The sequence below is a fragment of the Phocoena sinus genome, chromosome 4 (genome assembly GCF_008692025.1).
Source record: "Phocoena sinus isolate mPhoSin1 chromosome 4, mPhoSin1.pri, whole genome shotgun sequence".
Taxonomy (NCBI): Eukaryota; Metazoa; Chordata; class Mammalia; order Artiodactyla; family Phocoenidae; genus Phocoena; species Phocoena sinus.
The window spans coordinates 47,822,159-47,845,257 of NC_045766.1; the positions used below are offsets into that span (position 1 = coordinate 47,822,159).

At 36.7% G+C, this 23,099-nt stretch overlaps 1 protein-coding gene across 6 annotated transcripts; it reads left to right on the plus strand.

The window, feature by feature from the left end:
- Positions 1-183: 183 nt before the first annotated feature.
- MYNN (myoneurin) lies at positions 184-22,985 on the plus strand. 6 transcript variants are annotated; one of them, XR_004349602.1, is made up of 9 exons: positions 184-1,149; positions 2,042-2,338; positions 7,091-7,881; positions 8,607-8,766; positions 10,596-10,774; positions 11,665-11,748; positions 12,809-12,895; positions 14,663-14,988; positions 16,620-22,985. XR_004349602.1 is itself a non-coding variant. In XM_032629840.1 (8 exons), the coding sequence occupies exons 2-8, from the start codon at positions 2,073-2,075 to the stop codon at positions 14,923-14,925; spliced, it is 1,830 nt and encodes a 609-aa protein (XP_032485731.1). In that variant the 5' UTR covers positions 184-1,149; positions 2,042-2,072; the 3' UTR covers positions 14,926-17,347. The 6 variants fall into 6 exon arrangements, 3 of the variants coding, with proteins under 3 accessions (XP_032485731.1, XP_032485732.1, XP_032485733.1); XR_004349601.1 differs by having other exon boundaries at positions 14,663-14,983; XR_004349603.1 differs by lacking the exon at positions 11,665-11,748 and having other exon boundaries at positions 14,663-14,983.
- Positions 22,986-23,099: the final 114 nt, after the last annotated feature.

The window sequence follows — 23,099 nt, forward strand, 5'->3', positions numbered from 1 at the left end:
AGTATAATTGCTTTACAATGGTGTGTTAGTTTCCGCTCCATAACAAAGTGAATCAGCTATATACATACACACGTTCCCACATCTCCTCCCTCTTGCGTCTCCCTCCCACCCTCCCTATCCCACCCCCCCCAGGCGGTCACAAAGCACCGAGCTGATCTCCCTGTGCCATGCAGCTGCCTCCCACCAGCTATCTATTTTGTGCTACAACTTTTAACAAGAAAAAATGTTGACGTTTTGGTTTTCTTAGATTATGTTTTCCGCGGGTAGTACGAAAGAATTCACTCTAACATATCAGCACGACTTATCTTCCCGTTTCTGCGTCTTTTTATATTACGCAGATAACTGGCACCCCTTTCCCTCACTGTACAAAATCTGTAAATAATTGTATTAAAAATTTTCTAGTCCAGACGCAGAAGAACCCTTTCCGGTACAAAGCCCACCTTTCCCCATGCGCATGCCCAGTGTACCCTACGGCTTTGCTCCGCTTTCATGCAGCTCAGACTTCAATCACCACGTAAGGGTATCCTGGAAACTGGGCTCCAGTCGGCTGATGCAAACCAGACTCGTGGGTTCCCAAGAGCTTTCGGGTACGTAAATTAAAAAGGGGTGATCAGTTTCAGCTCAAAAATTCCCATGGCCCAGAGCCCGAGTACACACAGCAGCTGTTCCTACTCGTGGGGCCACAAGGAAGGGGAGGATGATGGGAGAAGACGAGCAACTAACTACAAGCCCCAGCATGCAATGCGCTATTTGGCTCCTGGAAAGAGGCCCGTGGTGCAGCGCGGTTCAGCCTCGGCCCAGAACGCAGGCGGAGCGCGAGATGCCGACCGTGTCCTCCAACCAGAATGCTCAGAATGAGGAAGACAGGTGTGGCGCTGTGAGCGAGCCCTTAGATCTCGTATCCAAGACTGTCCCTGTTTCTCCCTAGCTCCTGGCATGCTAGGTAGCGGTGTCTCTGTAAGCCAGACTATTCCCCACAGGCCGGCATCGGCCCTCCGATGTTGCCTACGGTGTTGCCACGGAACGCCCGGAGCCGGATGTGACGTCGCCGTGGAGGAAGAAGGGAGAGGTGGAGCGTGGCGCGGTGACGTCCTTCCAAGATGGCGGAGAGAGAGTGAAGAAACTGTGTTCCCCTTTGGGTTACTATAGGTGAGTTCTGTCTTCGCCCTCAGCCTGCTGTCCCCGCTCTCTCCAGACCCAGGGACATTGGAGGGCAGGCTCCTTGGAGTTCGTGCTCAGGTCGGAGAGAAGGTGTTAGTGTGGAAAGCTTGGGCGAGGCAGCCACCGTGTTGGCCTTGGCCACAACCTCTGCTGTGGGAATTCGCGGGAGTGGGAGCTCGGCGAAGGGCAGGGAGGCGGAAGCCAGGAGAGACCGGCTTTCGCAGTCACTCTCCGATGCTACCTCGAGTGGAGGCGGGGTAGGGAGGGGTGTGGCCTCCTGGGGCGAGTGACCTAACCTTTGACAACTCTTGGCCCTGCTGGTTCTCCGCCCCCTGGGCGCCCACCTTGCGTTTGAAGCCACTATGCTCCGAGGAAGCTAACAGGTTTCAGTGATTTGAGAGTTTTACATTTGATCTTAGCCAAAAGGCCGAGAAGCGATTGAGAGCAATTTTAAAGAAGTCATACCGTGTCCTTTACCCTTTTGTCCCAAGAAATCATTTCTTAGTGGTTTATTAATTTTTTTTCGTAATATACGTGTGCCTGCTGAGCTTGAAAGTCTGAAGGTTCAACTGATGCAAAAGCGTGAAATTTTGCGGTGCTTTTTTTTTTCCACTTTGTGGGAAATGTTTTCGCACATCGCCATTTATTGACGTTTCCAAAGGATTGTGTTAGTTTACCAAGTTGAAATAAAAGCTAGAAAGGCATTTATCCCTTCGGCAGTTTTATCCATATCTGTTTGATAAGAATTTTCTGGGGATATAAAATGAGAACAGACTTTATTCTAGTTCATGTTCTGTGTCTCTTCACTCACCAATTGCTTGGGTGAAAAGTTTGATGAAAACTTAGGGTTACTGATTTACTATTTCTTTTTGTTTTTTAGAGCAAGGGTAAAATTCGATTCTGATATCAAAATGCAGTATTCGCACCACTGTGAGCACCTTTTAGAGAGACTGAACAAACAACGGGAAGCAGGTTTTCTTTGTGACTGCACCATAGTAATTGGGGAATTCCAGTTTAAAGCTCATAGGAATGTGCTTGCCTCGTTTAGTGAGTATTTTGGTGCGATCTACAGAAGCACTTCAGAGAACAATGTCTTTCTTGATCAGAGTCAGGTGAAGGCTGATGGATTTCAGAAACTGTTGGAATTTATATACACAGGAACTTTAAATCTTGACAGGTAAGGTACACATTTTATTTCCACTTATAAAAGCTGGTCAATAGTCTTTAGAGCTAAAGCAGATTAGTTTTTTTCCATTTAGTCCCTGAACTCTGAGTCTTCAAACATTGATGTGCACAGTATTGTTTTTAATAAAGAAGTCAGTGTCTCTGATTTGAGATAAACAGACCACATTTCATAAGCACAAAAAGTACAGATGTTAATACGATTAAAGTATGGTTTTTGACACATTTGATTTATCTACTGAAACAAAGCTTGTGATTTCAGTTATGTAAAGTTAAAGATCAAAATATGATGAATTTTAATTGAATTCCAATTTCCCCTTGCTTTTTGGTCTTTATGTTCCTCTGGTCTTCTCTCTCACTCTCTATCCCCTACCTCTTAAGGTGTTAGGGGTGGGGAGGTATAGGTGGAGAAAGAAGGAAGATCTCTGTTCATTTAATAGTGCTCCCATTTCCAGCTGTAAATAGCAACCTGCAGGACCTCTTCCTGGTCTTGATTCAGGAAAATAACTTCATTGGCGTGTTAATGGCCATGACTCCTGTTGCCTGGTAGAGCTATCAGTGCTAATGCTTAAGTCTGGTCTAAGATGCTAGGGTGCTTCTCTGAGATGCTTAATGCTGTCACTGCACTGACAAGAAGTAGGTTCTGAGGAGTCTGATAATGCAGGCATTTTGTGTCTTTCATACGTGATGAACTGTATAATTAGATTAATACTAATATGTTTACTCGTTGTTGAGGGAAAGGTGGTGGGGATAAAAGGAAAGAGAAACCAATCAACTTAACTCCTGTCTTCTTTTCTCCATCTTTTATGAAAGTGTAAACATGACTAGATCATCATCTGACATAGAAAGATTATGGGCTTTAGAATTAGATCTTGCCTGTCAAGTCACCATGTCTCTGAGCAAGCTATAGCCTCTCTGGGTCTCAGTTTCTCTATTTGTAAAAATGAGATGATAATAACCACATTGGTTGTTACTGTGAAGATTTAGGATTTACTACCTTCCAATGAACATTACTTTCCTTCCTTTATTTCCTCTTCTCTGTCCTACTCTACAAGCCCATTAATTCCGCATTTATTGGAGAAAAATTAGGGAAAAAACAAAAAAGGAAACACCTGAAATTCTGCCACCCACTGATAACCACTACTTAACACTTCGGTAAATATTCTTTCATTGTTTTCCAGATGATCTCTATAGATATATGCATGTACACATTAAGCAAAGTTCTTCCCTCTCTTTACACTGCAGCTTATCGTGGAAATATACTTATTGAAAAGCTGGAATTAGGATGTTCCTTAATCCTATTGAAAAGGAACCATTCATGCTGTTTGGAATTGCTTTTAAATTTTGATGTAATGAAATTTTTGAGTCAGTTCCGTGTAAGTTGATTAAAGGAATAAAGCAGTGTCATAGATAAATGTCATATGATGTTATTTAAATTTACTGAATATTTGGCTATACAAGTGCCTCTGATCTAAAAATTTAGAATACATAATATAAAATAATCACAAAACCAGTGAATTTTGGTTGATCTTCAATTTAGTGGTTTCCCTTTTTCAAATAACTTTGCCAAAAATCTTGAACTAATTGGAACACAATGAAGAGCGCCTTACTTTGAGCCTTCATGCAAAAAACCAATGTGAAGAAGAGCCAGATGTTTGGCTCAATCTTTTTTTTTTTTTTGATGTGGACCATTTTTAATGTCTTTATTGAATTTGTTACAACATTGCTTCTTTTTATGTTTTGTTTTTTTGGCCCCAAGGCACGTGGGATCTTAGCTCCCCGACCAGGAAATAAACGCGCACACCCTGCATTAGAAGGTGAAGTCTTAACCACTGGACTGCCAGGGCAGTCCCTGGCTCAGTCTTTTTTGATACATGTCTTTCCTGGGGAGCTGGGGAGCCAATTGTTTGAGCTCAGACACAAATGCAAGAGAAGACATATACCAAAAATAGAAAGTCTGTACAATTTAGTGATTAAGAAAACAGAATAATAAAGAATTAAGTGGACTCAGGAGCTAGATTACCTTGGTCAAATCTTAGTTCTAACACTCTGTGATCTTGGACAAGTTACTTAGCTTCTTTGGACCTCTGATCCTTCATTTGTATGTAAAATGGGGATTATAATTGCTCATATAAAGCAGTTAGCCATATACCTGGCAATATGTAATTAAATGACTTTCAGTGACTATTCAAAAAGTGAAAGCAAGTTTGCAGGCACTTCAACTTCATGCTTATAAACAAAAGCAGATCAGTTATTGACATAAACAAACGCTGATTCTCTTAACTGTAACTGAGATTATAGGCTATCTGTGAAATAGATAAATAATTTGTATGAATTAACTGTTTCAGTACTGAACAGTTAGTGTGTGACTCAATACTAGTTTGTATTGGTCTTAAAGGCAATCTCACCTTGTTGGTGACTCATTTTTATGAAGCACTGAGCACAATTATAATTTGAGACCTAAGTATAATAAGTGATGGAGTAAATTTGGTTTTCATTCTAATAGTTTCTCTCATTTATTGTAACTTAATAATAGACTGTGTAACAGAATCAATAAAAATGCTTAAGAAACGTAATGTTTTTAGAGAGTGACAGTGCTATATACATGCAAAAAGCATTTTGTATGGAAGATGAATAAGATTGTATTTATGTTTGGGGCATTCATGCTATATCTTTGCAAACAGGGAGTTAACTTGATTACAAAGATCATTCGTTATTTGCTCCAGAATTATAGCCAAAGGCCATAAGAAAAGACTATGGTAAGTAATGTTTTCTTAGCTAAGGGAGTCAGTTTACAAACAGATTGTTTTCCAAAAGTTTATTTGTAGTATGTTCAGGAACTTGGGATGGATTTTCCCAGAGAATAAAACGTTCACTAAAAGTGGTGATTAGGTTTCCAAACTAGCTTATAAATCTACTTAATTTTTCTGAAGAATTAAATAATATCTGGGGAAAATGACAAGTAGGAAGGTTACTTGAGGGTGTGTGTGTGTGTATGTATGTGTATGTTTATGTATGTATCCATCATCAGATAATTAAAAGGGCATATTTTTAGTGTTAATACCAACTCAGCTCTCTGACTTTACAGCTAAGAAAATTGAAGCACCCAAAGATGCTGATTTATTCTAATTAATTCAGCTAGTGATCCAGAGCCATTGCTAGCGTAACTGAACAGCCAGCCTTTACACTACATTGTAAACTTCTGGAGGGCAGAGACTATTTGATATTTCTTAATATCGCTCTCAGTACCACACATGGTAAATGCTCAGTAAATTTTTTTTTTTTTGCTTTTTCTTTTCTTTTTTTTTCATATTTTATTCAGTACATATAACAATACATATTCAAAGATTTAACAGTAAGGAGATTTTTAATTTTTTGCTTTTCTTTTTAAAAAATTTTTTTAAAAAGTAAGCTGCAGGCTTTGGCTTTGGCTTGGAAAATACCAGGGGAGTGGGGGCCATAAACCTGAGGCTGCTGCCCCTTATGTGCCTTCACGGTACTGTCCCCTTCTCCTAGCTCCTCCCTGACTCTGTGAGCCAGGCCTCAGACCTTCCAGCTAACCACTTACCATGAGCCACTACTCCGATGTCAGCCTATAGCCAAAGGAGCTGGATGTCTGGGCCTGGTGACCAATGCTTTGCCACCCACTCAGTCAGGGTGCTCCCCACCTGCAGGCAGGCGGCAACACCCTATCTGCTACCATCAGCCCCTTCCAGAGCCCACTGCCCCACCCCTCCCTGTCTAGCCCAGCCATATGCAGCTCTGCCCCATCCAGGGATGCTCTGCTCAGAGATGGGCCAGCAGGGCCGCCCCAGCCCCTCTGGTAGGCAAAGACTCTGGAAACTTCTGGGGTCCTGTGTTCGGCCATGTGATCCCAGGAGTGCAGAAGGGCAGGGGAGGGAGGGCCGCACCCCTGCAGTCCTGCTCTGCTGGTCTAATGGGCAGCTGCCCACCCTACCCCACCCCGCACTGCAGGCTCCTGAGTTGGCAGATTAAGCATTTTATAAAGTGAAATGCTCAGTAAATATTGATTGGAATGTTGAACATTAATTTTTTCTATATAACTCTAATATGACAAACTCTCTAGCTAATTTGGGTTGGGGATCATACACAAAAAAAGCTGGGAAGGTTGCTAGAGAGAGCTTAGTGCATTCTAAAACCTTGTTCTTCCAAATGTGATCCATGGACCAGCAGCATTGGCATCACCAGGGCTTATGTTAGAAATGCAGATGCTCAGGCCCCAAAGCAGACCTACTGAATCAGAATCTACATTTAACAAATCCCTGGGTGACTCACATGCACAGGAAAGTTTGAGAAGTGCAGTTGAAGTTCTTCACAGGGGAGCAGAGGAAGATAATAATTTCTTTAGACTCTTCTTGTTGCCAGTCCAGAAAAGTTGGTTGGTATCTGAAGATGCCTCAGGAGAAATGGGAGGAGGCAGTAAGTTGCTAAGAGCCACTTTCGTGTTCCAGCTGTTTTCTTAACAAGTAGAAATTTTAACATTTTGTTTTTCCATGGTTGTACATATGAATAATCCATTACTTTTCATCTTTTCAAGTTCTGTAAAACTGGACATTTTTGCCTAAACATTCTGAGTGAATAAATTTTTTATAAATTTGTTCTCTTAGGCCTTTTGTATCATTCTACTTCATTAAGTCTTTAAAAGACAGAAATATTTGTGTAGCTCTGTTTCAAAAACGTTTTTTCTTTGATCAGAACATTGTCATTTAGCCTTGTTTCCTTACAGTTGGAATGTTAAAGAAATCCATCAGGCTGCTGACTATCTCAAAGTGGAAGAGGTGGTCACTAAATGTAGAATAAAGATGGAAGATTTTGCTTTTATTGCTAATCCCTCTTCTACAGAGATATCTAGTATTACCGGAAACATTGAATTGAATCAACAGACTTGTCTCCTTACTCTACGAGATTATAACAGTCGGGAGAAATCAGAAGGGTCTACAGATTTAGTTCAGGCAAATCCTAAACAAGGGGCTTTAGCAAAGAAGTCATCTCAAACTAAAAAGAAGAAGAAGGCCTTCAACTCCCAGAAAACAGGGCAGAATAAAACAGTGCAATATCCCAGTGACATTTTAGAGAATGCATCAGTTGAAGTATATCTAGATGCAAATAAATTGTCCACACCTGTAGTAGAACAAGTTGCACAAAGAAATAATTCAGAACTTGAGTTGACATCAGTTGTGGAAAATACTTTTCCAGCACAAGATATTGTGCAAACTGTTACAGTGAAACGGAAACGTGGAAAATCACAGCCAAACTGTGCTCTGAAAGAACACTCTATGTCTAATATAGCCAGTGTCAAGAACTCTTACGATCTGGAGAGCTCCGGTGAAGAGCTGGATCAGAGGTATTCCAAGGCCAAACCAATGTGTAACATGTGTGGGAAAGTGTTTTCAGAAGCCAGCAGCTTGCGAAGGCACATGAGAATACATAAAGGAGTCAAACCTTATGTCTGCCACTTGTGTGGAAAGGCATTTACCCAATGTAACCAGCTGAAAACGCATGTAAGAACTCATACAGGTAAGACTGGTTTGTAGAAAGTATAATTGTTTTTATATTGTGACCGAAATAATATTTTTATAAACATATTAACATACAGTGTTGACTGTTTGTGACCAAAATTTGGTATATACTTGTATTCATAAAAGTATTGAGCATGTTAGACTTGAAAATGTCTTTGTAATTGTGACCAAGTATTTAATGGCTATTTGTTTTGTTGTAACTGATACTCTGAAGTCCCAGTGTGTGAACTCTTTAAACCATTTTCCCTCACAATTAAAATAAGCATAAATTTAGTTCTACCTTGCTAAATATTTAACAGACAATATATTAAAACTGATAAAAAGTAATTACAACTCAGGCTGATTCTCAGATTTTACCAACACATCTCACCACCTGTTTCTTTGTCGAACTTCTGAACATAAATTATATATACATTCCTTCCTCAGCCTCTGTATTTACCTTTATTGGTACACTTAGATTTGTGCTTTTTAAGATGCATTATGTATTTCTCTCATTGATCACTTTTCACTATTATGGACTAAGAAACACTAATTTCTTTTAACTCTACTGGTGGTTTCAGTAATCAATCTGGAAGAATATCCTATTTGCTTTTTTACTTCTAGAGTTAATATTTTCTGAATACTGAAACTAGTACTGGTTGATGAACTCTTTTGAAAGCTTGTATGGCTTAAGCAACTAAAATATTTCCTTCTAAATATAAATTTTGTTTACTTTTCTTTTAGGTGAGAAGCCATACAAATGTGAATTGTGTGATAAAGGATTTGCTCAGAAATGCCAGCTCGTCTTCCATAGTCGCATGCATCATGGTGAGGAAAAGCCCTATAAATGTGATGTATGCAATCTACAATTTGCAACTTCTAGCAATCTCAAGATTCATGCAAGGTAAAAATAAAAACAAAAAAACAGATGTTTTGATCTTTGAGTCTGTCATTCACTATAGCCTTAAATAGACTATTGTATGAGAATTCAGGACAGTAGAGTTCTAATTGTGGTACCACCACACAGTATTCTTTGTACAGTGAAGGGACCGCAAGGGAGCCATGGTGCCTGGAGGGGAATAGTGAGGGAGGGAAATAAGATCAGAATGGTGTTAGGGTGTCCAGATGGTGAAGGTTTTGTAGGTCATTATAAAGCTTTTACTCTTGAGAATGAGAAGTAAGTGATGTAATCTTGCTTGCATTGTAAGAGGATCACTGTGGATGCTATGTTAAGCAAAAGATTGTAGGATTGCAAGAGTGGAAGCAAAGTTACCAGTTAGGAAGCTATAGATAAAACCCAAGTGAGAGTGACAGTGGTTCAGGTCTGAGAGATAGCAGTGGAAGAGATAAGTGGTAGTCAGATTCTGGATGTATTTTAAAGGTACAACAAACAGAATTTGCTGCACATTGGGTGTGGGGTATGAAAGAAAAAAAGAAGAGTAGAATTAAAAATGATTCTCAGGTTTTGAGCCTGAGCATCTGAAAAGATAGAATTACCATTAACTGAAGTGGAGATGTGTGGACAAAGCAGTTTAAGTAGGAGTACAGGAGTTGAGTAGAGTTCTGATCATGTTAAATTTGAGATGACTATTAGATATCTGAATGGAAACGTGCATTAGATAGTTGGTTATCTAAGTTTGGAAGTCAGGGGACTGGTTTGAGTAGATAGTATTTAAAGTCATAACATTAGATGAGGTCACCAAGAGAATGAAGATGGATAAAAAGGAGATCAAAGGATGGAGTCATAAGGCACACTAACTAAGAGTTCTGGGAGATGGGCAAGTCTCTATAAGTGACTAGGAAGGACCAACCAATATAGGGGCAAACCAGAAGATTGGGCTGTCTTGGAATCCAGGTAGAGGAAATGATTTCAGAGGGAGTAATCATTGTGTCAAATTCTGATGATAGGGAGATTAAGAGTGAGAATTGACTATTGGATTTGGCAAAGTGAGAGGTTAGCAGTGGTTTTGACAAAAGCAGTGTTAGCAGAGGCTAGTAGAGAAGAAATGAAAGTAGAACCATTGGAGACTCAAGATTTTACTAAAGGGGAACAGAAAATAGAGGAGCAAGTAAGGTCAGGGGTCTTTTTTTTTTAAGATGGGAGATATTTCAGTATATTTGTATGCTACAATCCAAAGGGGAGGTGAAACTAGATGATATAGGATGGAGGAAATTGCAGGAGTGATCATTGAGTAGGCAAGGAGGATAGTATCTTAAGTATATAAACTGGAGTACTTGGATTCGGAAGAACTGTCATTCTCAGAGTTAAGAAAAGCAAACCCTATAGATACAGATGCCTATAGGTGGAGATTTGTGTGGTAGAAATTTACTTCTGATTCCTTAAATTTTTCTCAGTGAAACAGGAAGCAAGGACATCAGCTGAGAATGAGGATGGGTGAGGAGGTGCTGAAGGTTTGAGGAAAGAGTTTTGAAGAGTGAGTGAATGGACAGACAAAAATAGTTGCCTGCAGTATTATGGGCACACTTGACTACCACATAAGGCTGATGGCAAAACTTTGAACTGTCTCAGAACTAATGTTTTGAAAACCAAAACATTTATTCTTGACAGTATACATTGAAAACTGTTGATATTAAATACATATTGTTGATCTGTTAAGATGAAATGAAATAAGATACTGCATGAAGAATTTGTATGAAAAATGTTTGCTGTGTGGCATGATCCTTAGATTGTTTTACTTGCCAACATGTATCTTTATATTTATTTACTAACAGGAAGCATAGTGGAGAGAAGCCATATGTATGTGATAGGTGCGGACAGCGATTTGCCCAAGCCAGCACATTGACCTATCATGTTCGAAGGCATACGGGAGAAAAGCCTTATGTGTGTGACACCTGTGGGAAGGCATTTGCTGTCTCTAGTTCTCTTATTACTCATTCTCGAAAACATACCGGTAAGGATTTGACACAGAGGTGGCTTAAAACAAGGAAAGTTGTAAATAAAAGAAAAAGGGAAATTGAGCCTTTACAAAAAGTAGGTTATAGGCTTTGTAGTTATATATCTGTTGTGTCTGTGCTTCTTGAAGCTTTTTGTGTTTCTGATTTTCACATAAATATTAGATATAAAAGCAGACTTATTTTCTAGAATAATACACAGTGGGTGAAATTTTTTATCATGTAACTTATATACATTAAAATCAGGTAATTTTGACAATATATAAACTTGAGTTAATAAGACATTTTTTATGACCTTAGAAGAACTCCTTAGGGTCTTGAAGCTTCATTTCCCTTGGATAAAACTGTAAAGTTAAGGGGTTGGGGTGAATTTGGGTAGAACGTTGATTTAATAACTTCTTAGGACTTTTTCTACAGACATTGTAAGATTTGCAAATTAAATAGATACTTCAAACCCAAAGTATCAATTTTGAAGCAAAACCTGTTGTTCAAAAATTTTCATTTTTTTGTAGGGTAATTTTTTAATAGATCTTTCCTAAATGATTTTATTCCCCTTTAATAATCTTATAGATAGCAAAAATTGAAATATGGATTGATGAATTTTCATGTTTTTAATTATATAAAAATCAGACTTTTTGCCCACCTCTAGTCTACTAGAAGGATATTTGGAGAAAGTTTTATTATATGAAAAGCATCAGGTTACATGCACAGTGTAAAGTAATTACTAATGTTCATTTAAGTTGGATCACACTGAAAATACCTCTGAAATACAATACAGAGAGGTTTTAATTTAAATAATATTTTAGAACAGCTTACTTTAGATTATTGTAATTGATAAATATTATATTGGTATAGTACACCACTTCGCTATCTTTTATTTTCCATCTAGGTGAAAAACCATACATATGTGGTATTTGTGGGAAAAGTTTTATTTCCTCAGGAGAGCTCAACAAACACTTTCGATCCCATACAGGTCTGTGTTTAGGGAGAACGTATTATTTTTTGTTCTCTCTAATTTCTTTTTATGTAAACCTTGACTTTAAACCATTATGGACTAGATGGTATCTAATCATACTCTAACTGTAGCTATATTTTAATGTATGAATATCAACTTTTTATTTATTTTTGTTTTTTTAGTTGTTTGGATTATGGATTAAATTTGGTCAAGAATTGTGTAGATTTTCTAAGAACTGTGCCAGATAATCAATGGTTTTTAAATGATTTGGATAAAATTACACAGATAATACCAAAAAATGAAAAGGAATAGATAATACCAAGATAATATCAGATCTTCTTATTAAACAATGTTCAGTATGCACGTTTTAGGAATATATTTTAATATTGACATGGTTATTGTAAAAGGTAGTATATAAGTAGTATGAAGAAAATATGAAATGCACAAAAAAATTTTTAAAACAAAGGAGAACACCACTTTGAAAATGTACTGTACTTTTTTCTTTCTAAAAGTTATTTCTTGTAATTCCTATCTAGTGCAGTGTGAGCACCTAGTAGTAAACAGTTAATAAGTTTATTGGCAACTTCTATATCCTCATGTTCCTTACTTTGCATTATAAAGCAATGAACAGTTCTTATTTCAAAAGAATTATAATTTTGTAGTATTTTTATCCTGTGAGTATTTTTAAAGGATTTTCTAATTTATACGCTACCTGAGATAAGAAACCATAATAACGCATTTTTCCTCCAGCTACATCTCTTAGCCAGAGTCTGGCATATAATTGGCACTCACTAAATGTCTGATAGAAATAAAAAAGTAAGTTTTTTTTAGTTTCAAGGTTCTGTTAGTGAAAATGCTCGATTTTTCCTTGAAATAGGTACACTTTGTATTCTAAAGGAAAGGAGTGCCTGTGTATATAGAAGTTTTCATTTCACTATATTAGAACCAAGAGATTAAAATGGTAACTTGAAACTAAATTTAAACAATATAATGTTTGCATTGTGTTCGTGAACATTGATACATTTGCCTTAGTAGCTTCTGAAATCCTGAGATTTTAATTTTTTAACTTGTTTTTCAGGAGAAAGACCATTTATCTGTGAATTATGTGGAAATTCTTACACAGATATTAAAAATTTAAAGAAGCACAAAACAAAAGTCCATTCTGGTAAATGCTTTTTTTTTTTTTAAATTTGGTGCTCTCATATTTGTACTATTCCTTAAAATGCTGAGATACACATTGTAACAGTTTATATTAGATATATATTTTTAAAAACTAGGTGCACACATATGAGGAAGGTAGCTTTATAATGTGCAGATGAGTTCACTCTGAATTTGTTTCCATATTGACCTTGTAATAAACATTGCTTGAAATACTTCCTCCTTTAAAAACCTGATATATATATATAAAGCAATTAAACTCCAATAAAGATGTTAATAAATAAATAACCTGATATATGAACAATTGCAAGAATGAGAGAATACATAAACAACTATATTATCACTCTTTCCCATGCTAGAATCTAGGTTAACTGGGGTTTACTGTAGTTATGCGAAGAAAGGAGCATCATGAACGCTAGTCCAAAAATGTATAAGAGGAAATAGGGAAACAGGTATCCCCAAATTGTTATGATGCATGAAATGGAAAGCCAGACTACACAATTTTTAGTCTGTTATTTAAAATGAATCCTTGAGAAAGTTTCACTGTGCTTACTATTCTGTCATGATTAGAAACAAAACACTAGTCTTCTTCACTGTGTAGAGATGATAGTCTTTGATAGTAAATATAAACATTGTAAGGATTGAGGTAGTGATGTCTGAAAACCTCAGTGAGTCATTAATTCAACAGGCTTTTATTAAATACCTCTAAAGTACACATAACTATGCAGGGTACATGAAGTAGAGCAAGGCATAGTCCTAGTCCTCAGAGAGCTTACCATCTGGTGTGGGAAACCAGAAATCTACATAAATAACTGATTACAACACAAAATACAGGATATAATAGAGATGCAAGAATACTGAAGAAGAGATTAAGTCCTTCTGAGGTGAGTATTGGAAAGGCTTAATTCTAGGGAAACTGAAAGGTGGAGAAGAGTTCAAAGGGTGGAGATGGGAAAGGGAATGTTCATCCCAGGCAGAGAGAATATTGTGAAGAGAGTCATCGCAACAAGAGAGCGCAGGTTGTATTCTTGGCTGGCTGAACTGAAGAATAGTCTGGCAAAAACAGAATCATAACTTTAAAAAAGCAAATATGCAATTCTGTCTAACAAGGTTAGTGAGATTGAAATCATGTCAGTACTTGGAAGTGAGAAGAGCGTGCGTGGTAAAGCTAGTGGAAAATTTGAAGGGAAAAATGTATCTTTAGTCAGTGGGGTAATTACTCCCTTGAGTAACACAGAACTTCTTACTTCTGAAAATAAATGAAAGTGCCATACCTCTGAACTTGAACTCACAGAATAATATGAACTACTCATTAATACATTCACTGAATAAACTGGGTACTTACTATGTGTGTAGCACTATAAGGTACTTTGAAGGAATTAGAGAAGTATAATTAGACATTTACTTTGAAGGAATTTATAGCCTGTTGAGCATTCAAGGCACACCTAAGTAGAATGTTACATACCAGTAAGATAGACAGATGTCACAAGGTGGTATATGAAAAACTGACAAATGAGTGATAAAGTAGATAGGAAACAGCTTACCCTGGTCTAGCACAATTAAGTCCATTTTTATAATGGTGCTTAAACCTAATCTTGAGGCCCCGTAATGGATTTGTATAGATAATGCTAAGGGCAAATCAGCAAAAAAGAAACAGTGTGACTAAAGGTGTGGAGTCGAAATGCAAGTTCTGGGGGTGGTAAATAGATTGAGTCTTCCTCATGGTTTTTGTTTTGTTTTTAAAGATGGTGCATTTTTTTACCTTCCATTTCAGGTACAGATAAAATTCTAGATTCCAGTATAGAGGATCATCCCTTGAGTGAACAAGATTCCATACAAAAAAGTCCTTTATCAGAAACTTTGGATGTGAAGCCTTCTGATATGACTTTACCACTAACTCTTCCACTTGGGACTGAGGACCACCACATGCTTCTGCCTGTTACAGATAGTCAGTCTCCTACATCAGATACATTGTTGAGGTCAACTGTGAACGGGTATTCAGAACCACAGTTGATTTTTTTACAACAATTATACTGACTTTGTGAGGAATATGGAATTGCTAAATCGTCTCTGGTAGTAAACATAAACATCTCTGGTAAGGTGCATATATTCATATTAAATTAACCCTTCATTTGAGTTGTGGCCATTATTTTTCATTCACTGAAGTAAAAGCACCTGATGCTGCATCATAACTGTGCAATGCTTATTTTGATGTTTGGCTTTTATGTCTACATTATACACACAGCTTTTAAAGGAATGAATTATACTACAGTAGCACTATTTGGTGTGGATAAGTTTTACTATCTTTTAGAGCTGCCTTAATTCCATATTTATTTTCATTTTAGAATTGCCTTTCATTTACTCAAGTGGAATCTATCAATTTATGATTCACTTACGACCTGTGGGATGTGTTTATTTTCTTCCCCTCAAAATTTAAACAAAATCCATAATAGTATCAGCCCAAGAGTGGTGCTGTTACTAAGCGCCACAGGCCAGTACATAAACTATGGGGAAAAAAAATTCGTATCTCTGCCTAAGAAAATTTAGGTACTGAGTAAGAATTGTGCTATTTCTCTATTAATATAGTCCATTGGAGGTAACTTTTCTAATGAAACAAAAAGTGCTTCTCTTAAAAACTAGAAAACTATGTATAAATTTTGTTCATTTAGAACTCAGTATTCTGGATAAAACCAATGGTCAGTACTTTTGATTTGAATTATCTGAGACTACATTTTCAAAGTGAATTTTAAATAGATATTTGGTGTTTTTATCTTATTAAAGACAGTTTCAGATTTGATGCAGATTGTTTTAATAGGTTTCTAGATTACTGGAGATGAGGAAAATATACTGAGTTTTGATAATTTTTGATAAGCCTCTCATATTCTTATGCACTTTTTAAAATATAAAATCCTAAAAAGAATTTTCTAAATAGAAACTTAATGCATAGTATAAAACACTTGTCTTCTGAATTTGATAATTATATTCATAAATAGTTAAGAAATTAACTTCAGTTATAAGTGAACATTTGAGTGATATCAGAAAGCGAGTTTGTTAAACATTTTATACTTGAGTTTTCTGTAAGTTTCGAGTTTTACATTTTTATAGATTAAACCACAACAGTTCATGGTGGTCGTAGTTTCACAGTAGTCCTTTTCCTTCCTAATGAACTTAGAAAATTCAGATTTATTCTGATATTTACTACCACTCTTCCCCCTCCCATTTTTCCCACATATTGATTTATTTCACTGCCTAATCTTTGGACAGTAAATTATCAGTTCCTCAAAGTCAGTTCCTATACTGCTGATCAAACACCATGGTGACATTATTTCCTATTTCTGCCGTGCATCATTTGTTTTCTGCTTTTAAACTATACCTGTAACAAAATTAATGTATTTTCTATTGGTATTGATTTCTTTAGTTGTATTTTCTCTGGGGTTCCTAGTCATAGGAACCAGGTAGAAGACTTAGTAAAACTAAATTCTTCTAAACTGTACAGATCATCACCATTTTACAGCACATGCAGCATTTTTACAATAAATTGCCACCAGTGGGATTGACTTAATTAAATAGAGTTTGAAATACTGCCTTTGTATAACATACATCAAACTTAGTATTTAATTTATCTAAGAAATCTAATTATGCATATGTATTAATTTAATATACTGGGTTTAAATACAATTTATAAAGTTATAAAAATGTTCAACTAATCTATTCTGGCTTAAATTCAATAGGAATTTATTGGAATGTGAAGAAATTAAAGAAAATTAAGACTCAGCCTTTTTAAGAAGTCTGCTGAAATGGAGAGGCTATATTTAATTCACATCTTCATTAATCCAAGCATCTAATGAACAAAATTTCTTATTAAAAACTGCTGTAGTGATGTCATAATTCTGTAAGGGTAGTAGTTACCAAATTTCCTCTAACATGATGATAATTAGCATTTGCCTTTACATAAATTAGCCTTTAAATTTATTATTTTTAGGATTATTGGATTGGAGTGACTGAAGTTGATCTATTCTCTTCATCACATTATCTGCTTCTTAGCTAAAATAATTTTATTTTAAATTGACATGGCTTGACGCTCTTCCAGAATGACATGTAAAGAAAGCTTGAAGACTGAGTATCTTTGTCTTGTCATTCTTCTCATAATGCTGTATTATTCTTTATCATAATATGCATATATTTTAGTTGTATCTGCTATCATTGTAACACTCACAATTATCAGTTAAATTCATCTTTAAATATATTTGCTACAATGCAGTGTTTTGGGAAGGTTCTATTCTTAATTATGTAAGTATTTCTAAGTTTTTTGAAAGTCTTTTTAGGATGCTGAACATCTTATTGAGAAATTATTTTCTAAGTTAATTTTGTATTTGTATTAGATTATTCTTTCTGTATCGTTAGATTTTTAGGCTTTTTAAAAAACCATAGATTATATATAAATGATTTTTTGCTGGTATTTGTTTTATGTTTAATTTCATAGAATGATTTTGATAGACAGATTTTAGAAAATTGTTTTATTTTTTTCAAAAGAAAAGGTTCTGTCATTTCTCTTGCAACAATAGTGTGTTACTTTTCTGTATGTTTCATTTCTACAGCAATTGTGCAAATGAGAGTAGTTGAAATGTGCTTATATAAAGACAATCTACATGTACTCATTTTTTAAAATATCCTAGAACAGTAACTGACATTTGATGCATATCAGAAACATAGCTTAAAAATAGTGGTGTCCAAGCCCCACCCCACCTTAGGCTCTCTGAATCAGACGATCTCCAGAACATGCTGAAAAGCTCCATAGGTAATCTTAATGCATACCAAACACTGAGAACTATTATCCTAAACATTTCTTGGTGTTCTTCCTTTGGGCTCTTGATATGTGATATGTAGGCTCTACTTTTTTTTTTCTTTTGGCCGCGCCACGCGGCTTGCAGGGATCTTAGTTCCCCGACCAGGGATTGAACCCGGGCCCTTGGCAGTGAAAGTGCAGAGTCCTAACCACTGCACTGCCAGGGAAGTCTCTCTGTGGGCTCTTGATAAATGACGCTCTTGATATAACTTTTCACTTTTTACTCAGAGATTTTGAGTCTTTAGAACTTGGCTAGAAATACCACCAAATAAAAAGAAATTGTACTTTAATGCAATTTCTGTAAATTCTACATTTTTACTCATTATGTATGAACAATACCGATATTTAGTTATTGGAGCATTTCTTGAGACAGTGATATGGTCTACTCGCCTGTCCTCTACAACCCCTGTCCCCTCTTCACTGAACAGAGATTTGGTGTATTTGCTTAAGGAATTTAGGTAATTATCATGTAAACACAGTAATCATTCAGAAATAGGGTATTTAATTTCAAGAATATACTGAAATAAACACCATGGATGTGAACCAGATATTTGGATTAAAATATCTGGCCATTATTTCAAATGCTGGAAAATTATTGAAATCAGAATACATACAGCTGTAAAGATGAATAAAATGATCTCCTCTTTTAAGTTTACAGTCAAGTGGGAAAGACAAGCCTGAATGCCGAGTGTTAAAGTGGAGGAAGGAAAGAAAGGAAATGCTGAGCAGTCAATGGAAGTTGAATGGACAGAGAAAGGGCTGTTACTCCCCTGGATAGGCAAACAAGAGGAGATGGCTAATGGGAGGAATCTGTACACAGCTGACTGAGGTCGGGAGAATGGAGAGAAAATCTGAAAGGTGGTGGCAGAGATAGGAATCAAAGACACATCTAGCACTATCTATACCACCTCGAAATAGTCCTCTACCTTTAGCCTGTGCTGAAAGAGTGGGATTAGATAGCCATGTTTATAATCCAGGATCTCACACACTCAACTACAGTTGACTGCTGAAGGGCAGGGATTAGACAGCCACACTTGTAACATGATTCCATACTTGTGACCACAGCTGACGAACACCTTACCAGGGAGAAACAATTCTTAGGCCAAACGTAGCAACTTTCTTAAGAATTTGAGCTATGAAATTCAGAGACTTCCTAGGTATTGGTGTACATGGAAAAGATCATTTAGATCTGGTCCAGAGTCACTGAAGCAAGCCAAAGTCTAAAAGAAATAATAGTGAAGAAGCGGAGAAAGCTGACCTGTAGAGCGAAGCAAGAGGATGAAGTAGGTTTGCAGAACCAAGCGACTGAGGCCCTGTGAGAGAAATGGCTTGGTTTCTGGCTTTGCAGACCTTTCTTGAGGTCACACAGCTATGCTTCATTTCCTTGTTCTGGATGCCAGTGGTTTTTGCCTATTAAATTCTTAGAGTAAAGCCCCCTTTCCTTTTTTGTTTTCTTTTTCTTTTTTTTTTGCCATGCTGCACGGCCTGCAGCATCTTACTTCCCCAGCCAGGGACTGAACCCGCAAATTCCCTAAATCCACCTTTTCTGAAGCAGGCTTGAGTCAGTTTCTGTTGCATGTAGTTAGGCAGTTTCAACTTAGAACCCTAAGTTCTGATCCTCAGCGATTGAGTATATGGAGGTGCCATTAACTGCTAGGCAAGATAAGGGGGAGGTTTATGGAAGAGAAGACTTTATTTTGTATGTGCTGAATTTGATCAGTGGTGAGATACCTATGTGAAAATGTCTAGCAGTAGTTGGAAATGGGGACTGAAACCCAGCAGAGGTTAAAGCTAGAGAAACAGATCTTGCAGCATAAGGCTAATAATTATTGTGATAGAAATGATTTAGGCAACCCTGGGAGATGGTACAGAAGAACAAAAGATGAGGACAAAATCTTGGGGGAAATGCATTTTAAGAATGAGCAAAAGACAGAAAAGGAGATGGAAAGTGATAATAGGAAGAAAACCAGGGTGATGCAAGTTTCACGAAGACAAAAGTGGCTTTGTACTGATCATGTGGTACAGAGAAATTAGATAGGATGCAAATCAAAGACAACATTGGGTTGAGTAATTGGGTTGGGTAATTGGAGCATGGTGATCCCCTGAGAAAGGCAGCTGCAGTAATAATAGTGGGAGTAGAACCCAGGTGGATATGGTTTGAGTAGTAGATAAGACATAATGAATACTACCATTTAGTTTGAAAAGCAGAGTGCGTACAGCAAACAAGATCATTTTATCAAATATCTAAAAGGTATAAACCACTTTATTTCTTGCTTTTTTGCTTCAAACTTGAAACTTTGTTAAATAATGAGCATAATAGAGTCTGTAACACTGTAATTTGAGCTGGATCTTAAAGGATGATTGCTAAGAGGAAAATGGAAGGAAATGTATAACATGTATATGATTGCAGATTTGCTCGTTACAATTCAGATGTGCAGAAGAAGGGGAATTTTCCTACAGAACTCTTGCACCCAGTGGGAAGTCTAGAAAAAAATTAACTTTTAGTCCTAGGCACTTTAAAACCTAATCTGATACAAAGCAGCTAGAATTTATAATATCTTAAGGTAGTGCTTAAACATTTTGAAAATTGCCGTCTTATTTCTACCCTTTGTCTTTTCTCTAAAATGCTGTCCACATATATGGGGAGGAGAGGAGGCGTGCATGACAAAATGGCATCAGGGAAGACACTGTCTTCACTCTATTCTCTGAGCATCCTGCTGGCTTCTTATGCAATAGGCAATACCTTGTAAAATATGTCATCAGGTTTTCCTTAGCCTGGTCAGAGCCCAGTAATTCTTGGCTGACCTGGCTTCACCTTAGTTCTCTTGGATGTGGAGGAGAGAGCTCTGAGACTTCTGCAAAAATGTCTCAAGCAGTCCCGTGTAAGTCAGGTTGCAGGTTTAGCACATGCCACTCCACTGCAGGCTCCAGATAAGCCTACTTCCCATTTACCTATTTGCTTCCCACTCAGCTACCTTGTCAGTCTCCCCTTGGGAGAATATAGGAACTTGTGGGTCCCCTCTGTAGCACAGAGGAACAGAGAGTAGCTTGGGAAAGCAAACTGCATTAGGAAGGTTTACTTTGATATGGCTCTGTCCTAGCCTGGGAGTATCTCTTCCAGAATCCTGTAGACTCCTCTACTACCCAACATATTATGGAATACTTCAAAACAATGAAAGCTGAATAGACACTGCTACATTAAACAACATGAATGACTTGCACTAATATAATGTACAAAAGAAGTCTGACACAAAGCATATATATACTGTATGATTCCATTTATATAAAATTCCAAAACATGCAAAACTACTCTGTGATGTTAGACATCATGATAGTGGTTGTCTATTGGAAGATGGTTGGAGGTGGTTCTGGGGAAGCTTATGGCATTTACTATCTTTATCTGGGTCCTGGTTAACACAGATGGGTTAGCTTTGTGATAATTCATCTCGCTATTCACTTAGATACTTCCATTTAAAAGAAGTATATATTAAAGAAACTAATTTGAAGAATGAGAAAACCAGAGCATTGGTTTTCAGACTTCAGTGAGATTAAAGATGACCTGGATTGTAAAACTGTGGATTCCCCAGACTATCCTCAGAAATTCTGATTCAGTAGCTCTCACTCTAAGAATCTGTATTTTTAACATTTGCCCCAGGTGAGTCTGATGCTCCATACTTTAAAAAATGCTGATTTAGTATCTTCAGTTTAAACTGTCTTTACTCTTTGGACAGATGTTCAAGTGTCTGTGACAGAAGTCTGTCATAGTGTTTCTCAAGTCTGAGTTTTTATTGGCTATCTAATTGCTAGGAGTAGCATTTCCTCACCAGCTTAATGTTTTTCAAATGTAATGACAGTTGTTAGAAACGTTTGTATTTTTTCCTACACCATGGTTTTCTTGCACTCATTGAATTCTGCAGTTTTTCAAATGTGATCAAAAGACAAAATTTTTTTAAATTTCCTGTTGCATTTTTAACACTATAGACATGACTTTCCTCGGACACACAACTTTTTTTTAGATACAGTTAATTCTATCTATATTCAGCCTGTAATAATGTAAAAGAACTTGGTAAAAAACAGCTAGTCTTTATATCTGCAGAGGAGATCTTAAAGTGGAAAGAAAGTAAGATCTGAAACATGTAGAGAACACTGGAAACTAAAGTTTGATAAAAGCTAATAACTAAAAGTAAAATAAGATTCATCTCTCTGAAAGCATGAGAATGGATTTGGTAAGGCATTTAGGTCTTTTCTGGCACAGTAGCTCTAGAACATTAAGTGCAAATCATGGCTCATATAATTTATTCAGATGTTCTTCCCATTTCATAACCACCACCACCATCTGTGCCACCCCCTCATCACCACCACCCCAGTTTCCCCAGGGAGTATGGAAGTGTGGTATGAGGTGCTGAATATAAGGAAAAACCTGTTAAACTTTAAGAATCATTAAGTAGTGAGTAGGGCATATTTAATTCTTTAATCTATTAAAGGAATGGACAATGACAGATGTGGGAGTTTTCTGTAATGTTAAATTTTGAATAAATACAGCTATGATTTGAGGAATTCCCAGTACTTTAAGTGAAGGCCAATACTTTGACAACTGTAAAGCTATCACCTTTATTCCTCTCTCAACATTTAGAGATAGATGGTTTTTCCATTTAGACTGCAGAACTTAAAGTAACCCCTTTAAATTGTTCACATAAAATTTTTTTTCTCACACTTTGCCCAGCTTTAGCAGTAATAAATCATTCAGATTAAACAGTTAAGTGGTATGTACGAATTAATTTGTGAACATGGGTGTGTAATCAAAGGATCGTGGTGTCTGTTGCCTCTTCATAAAAATTTTAATTTGAAAACAGGATTGATTGACCACAGACAACAGTAATTGTTTGCCATCAAATCATGAAAATGTTATTGGCATCCTCCAAAAGAGAGAATTATCTTTTTTAAAAGTTCACTGGCAAAAAAAAAAGTTCACTGGCAGCACTGACTTGTTTGGAAAGTATACATTTATATGTATTTGTATATGTTTATATATATTTGCCTGTATTTGTGAAATTGTATCAATACCCATTTGTAAAATACCTAAAATACTTTTTCAACCTCTAAACCCCTTGACAGTCCCTGGAATCTGCCACCTGAAACCTTTTTACCACTTCATGACAACTTTCAGTTAGGATACCTATAATGACCTTTCCTTGTATGCTACTTTACTCTTTGGGTATATTTTCTTTATAAAAAGAAATTAGTTCCTTGATTTCCTTCTCCAAGTGTTCAAATTTTAGTCCCTATTTTGCTAAATTTCTTTGAAAAAATTACACTACTCAGTTTTTCACAATGGACAGTTATTCACAGTTTAGTATCTCTTTTC

Bases quoted from the DNA above. Each gene is read 5' to 3' on its own strand.
- MYNN (XM_032629840.1), top strand. From the start codon at position 2,073: ATGCAGTATTCGCACCACTGTGAGCACCTTTTAGAGAGACTGAACAAA. The intron at 2,339-7,090 runs GTAAGGTACACA...GTTTCCTTACAG, and splicing joins GGAACTTTAAATCTTGACAG to TTGGAATGTTAAAGAAATCC. The intron at 7,882-8,606 runs GTAAGACTGGTT...CTTTTCTTTTAG, and splicing joins GCATGTAAGAACTCATACAG to GTGAGAAGCCATACAAATGT.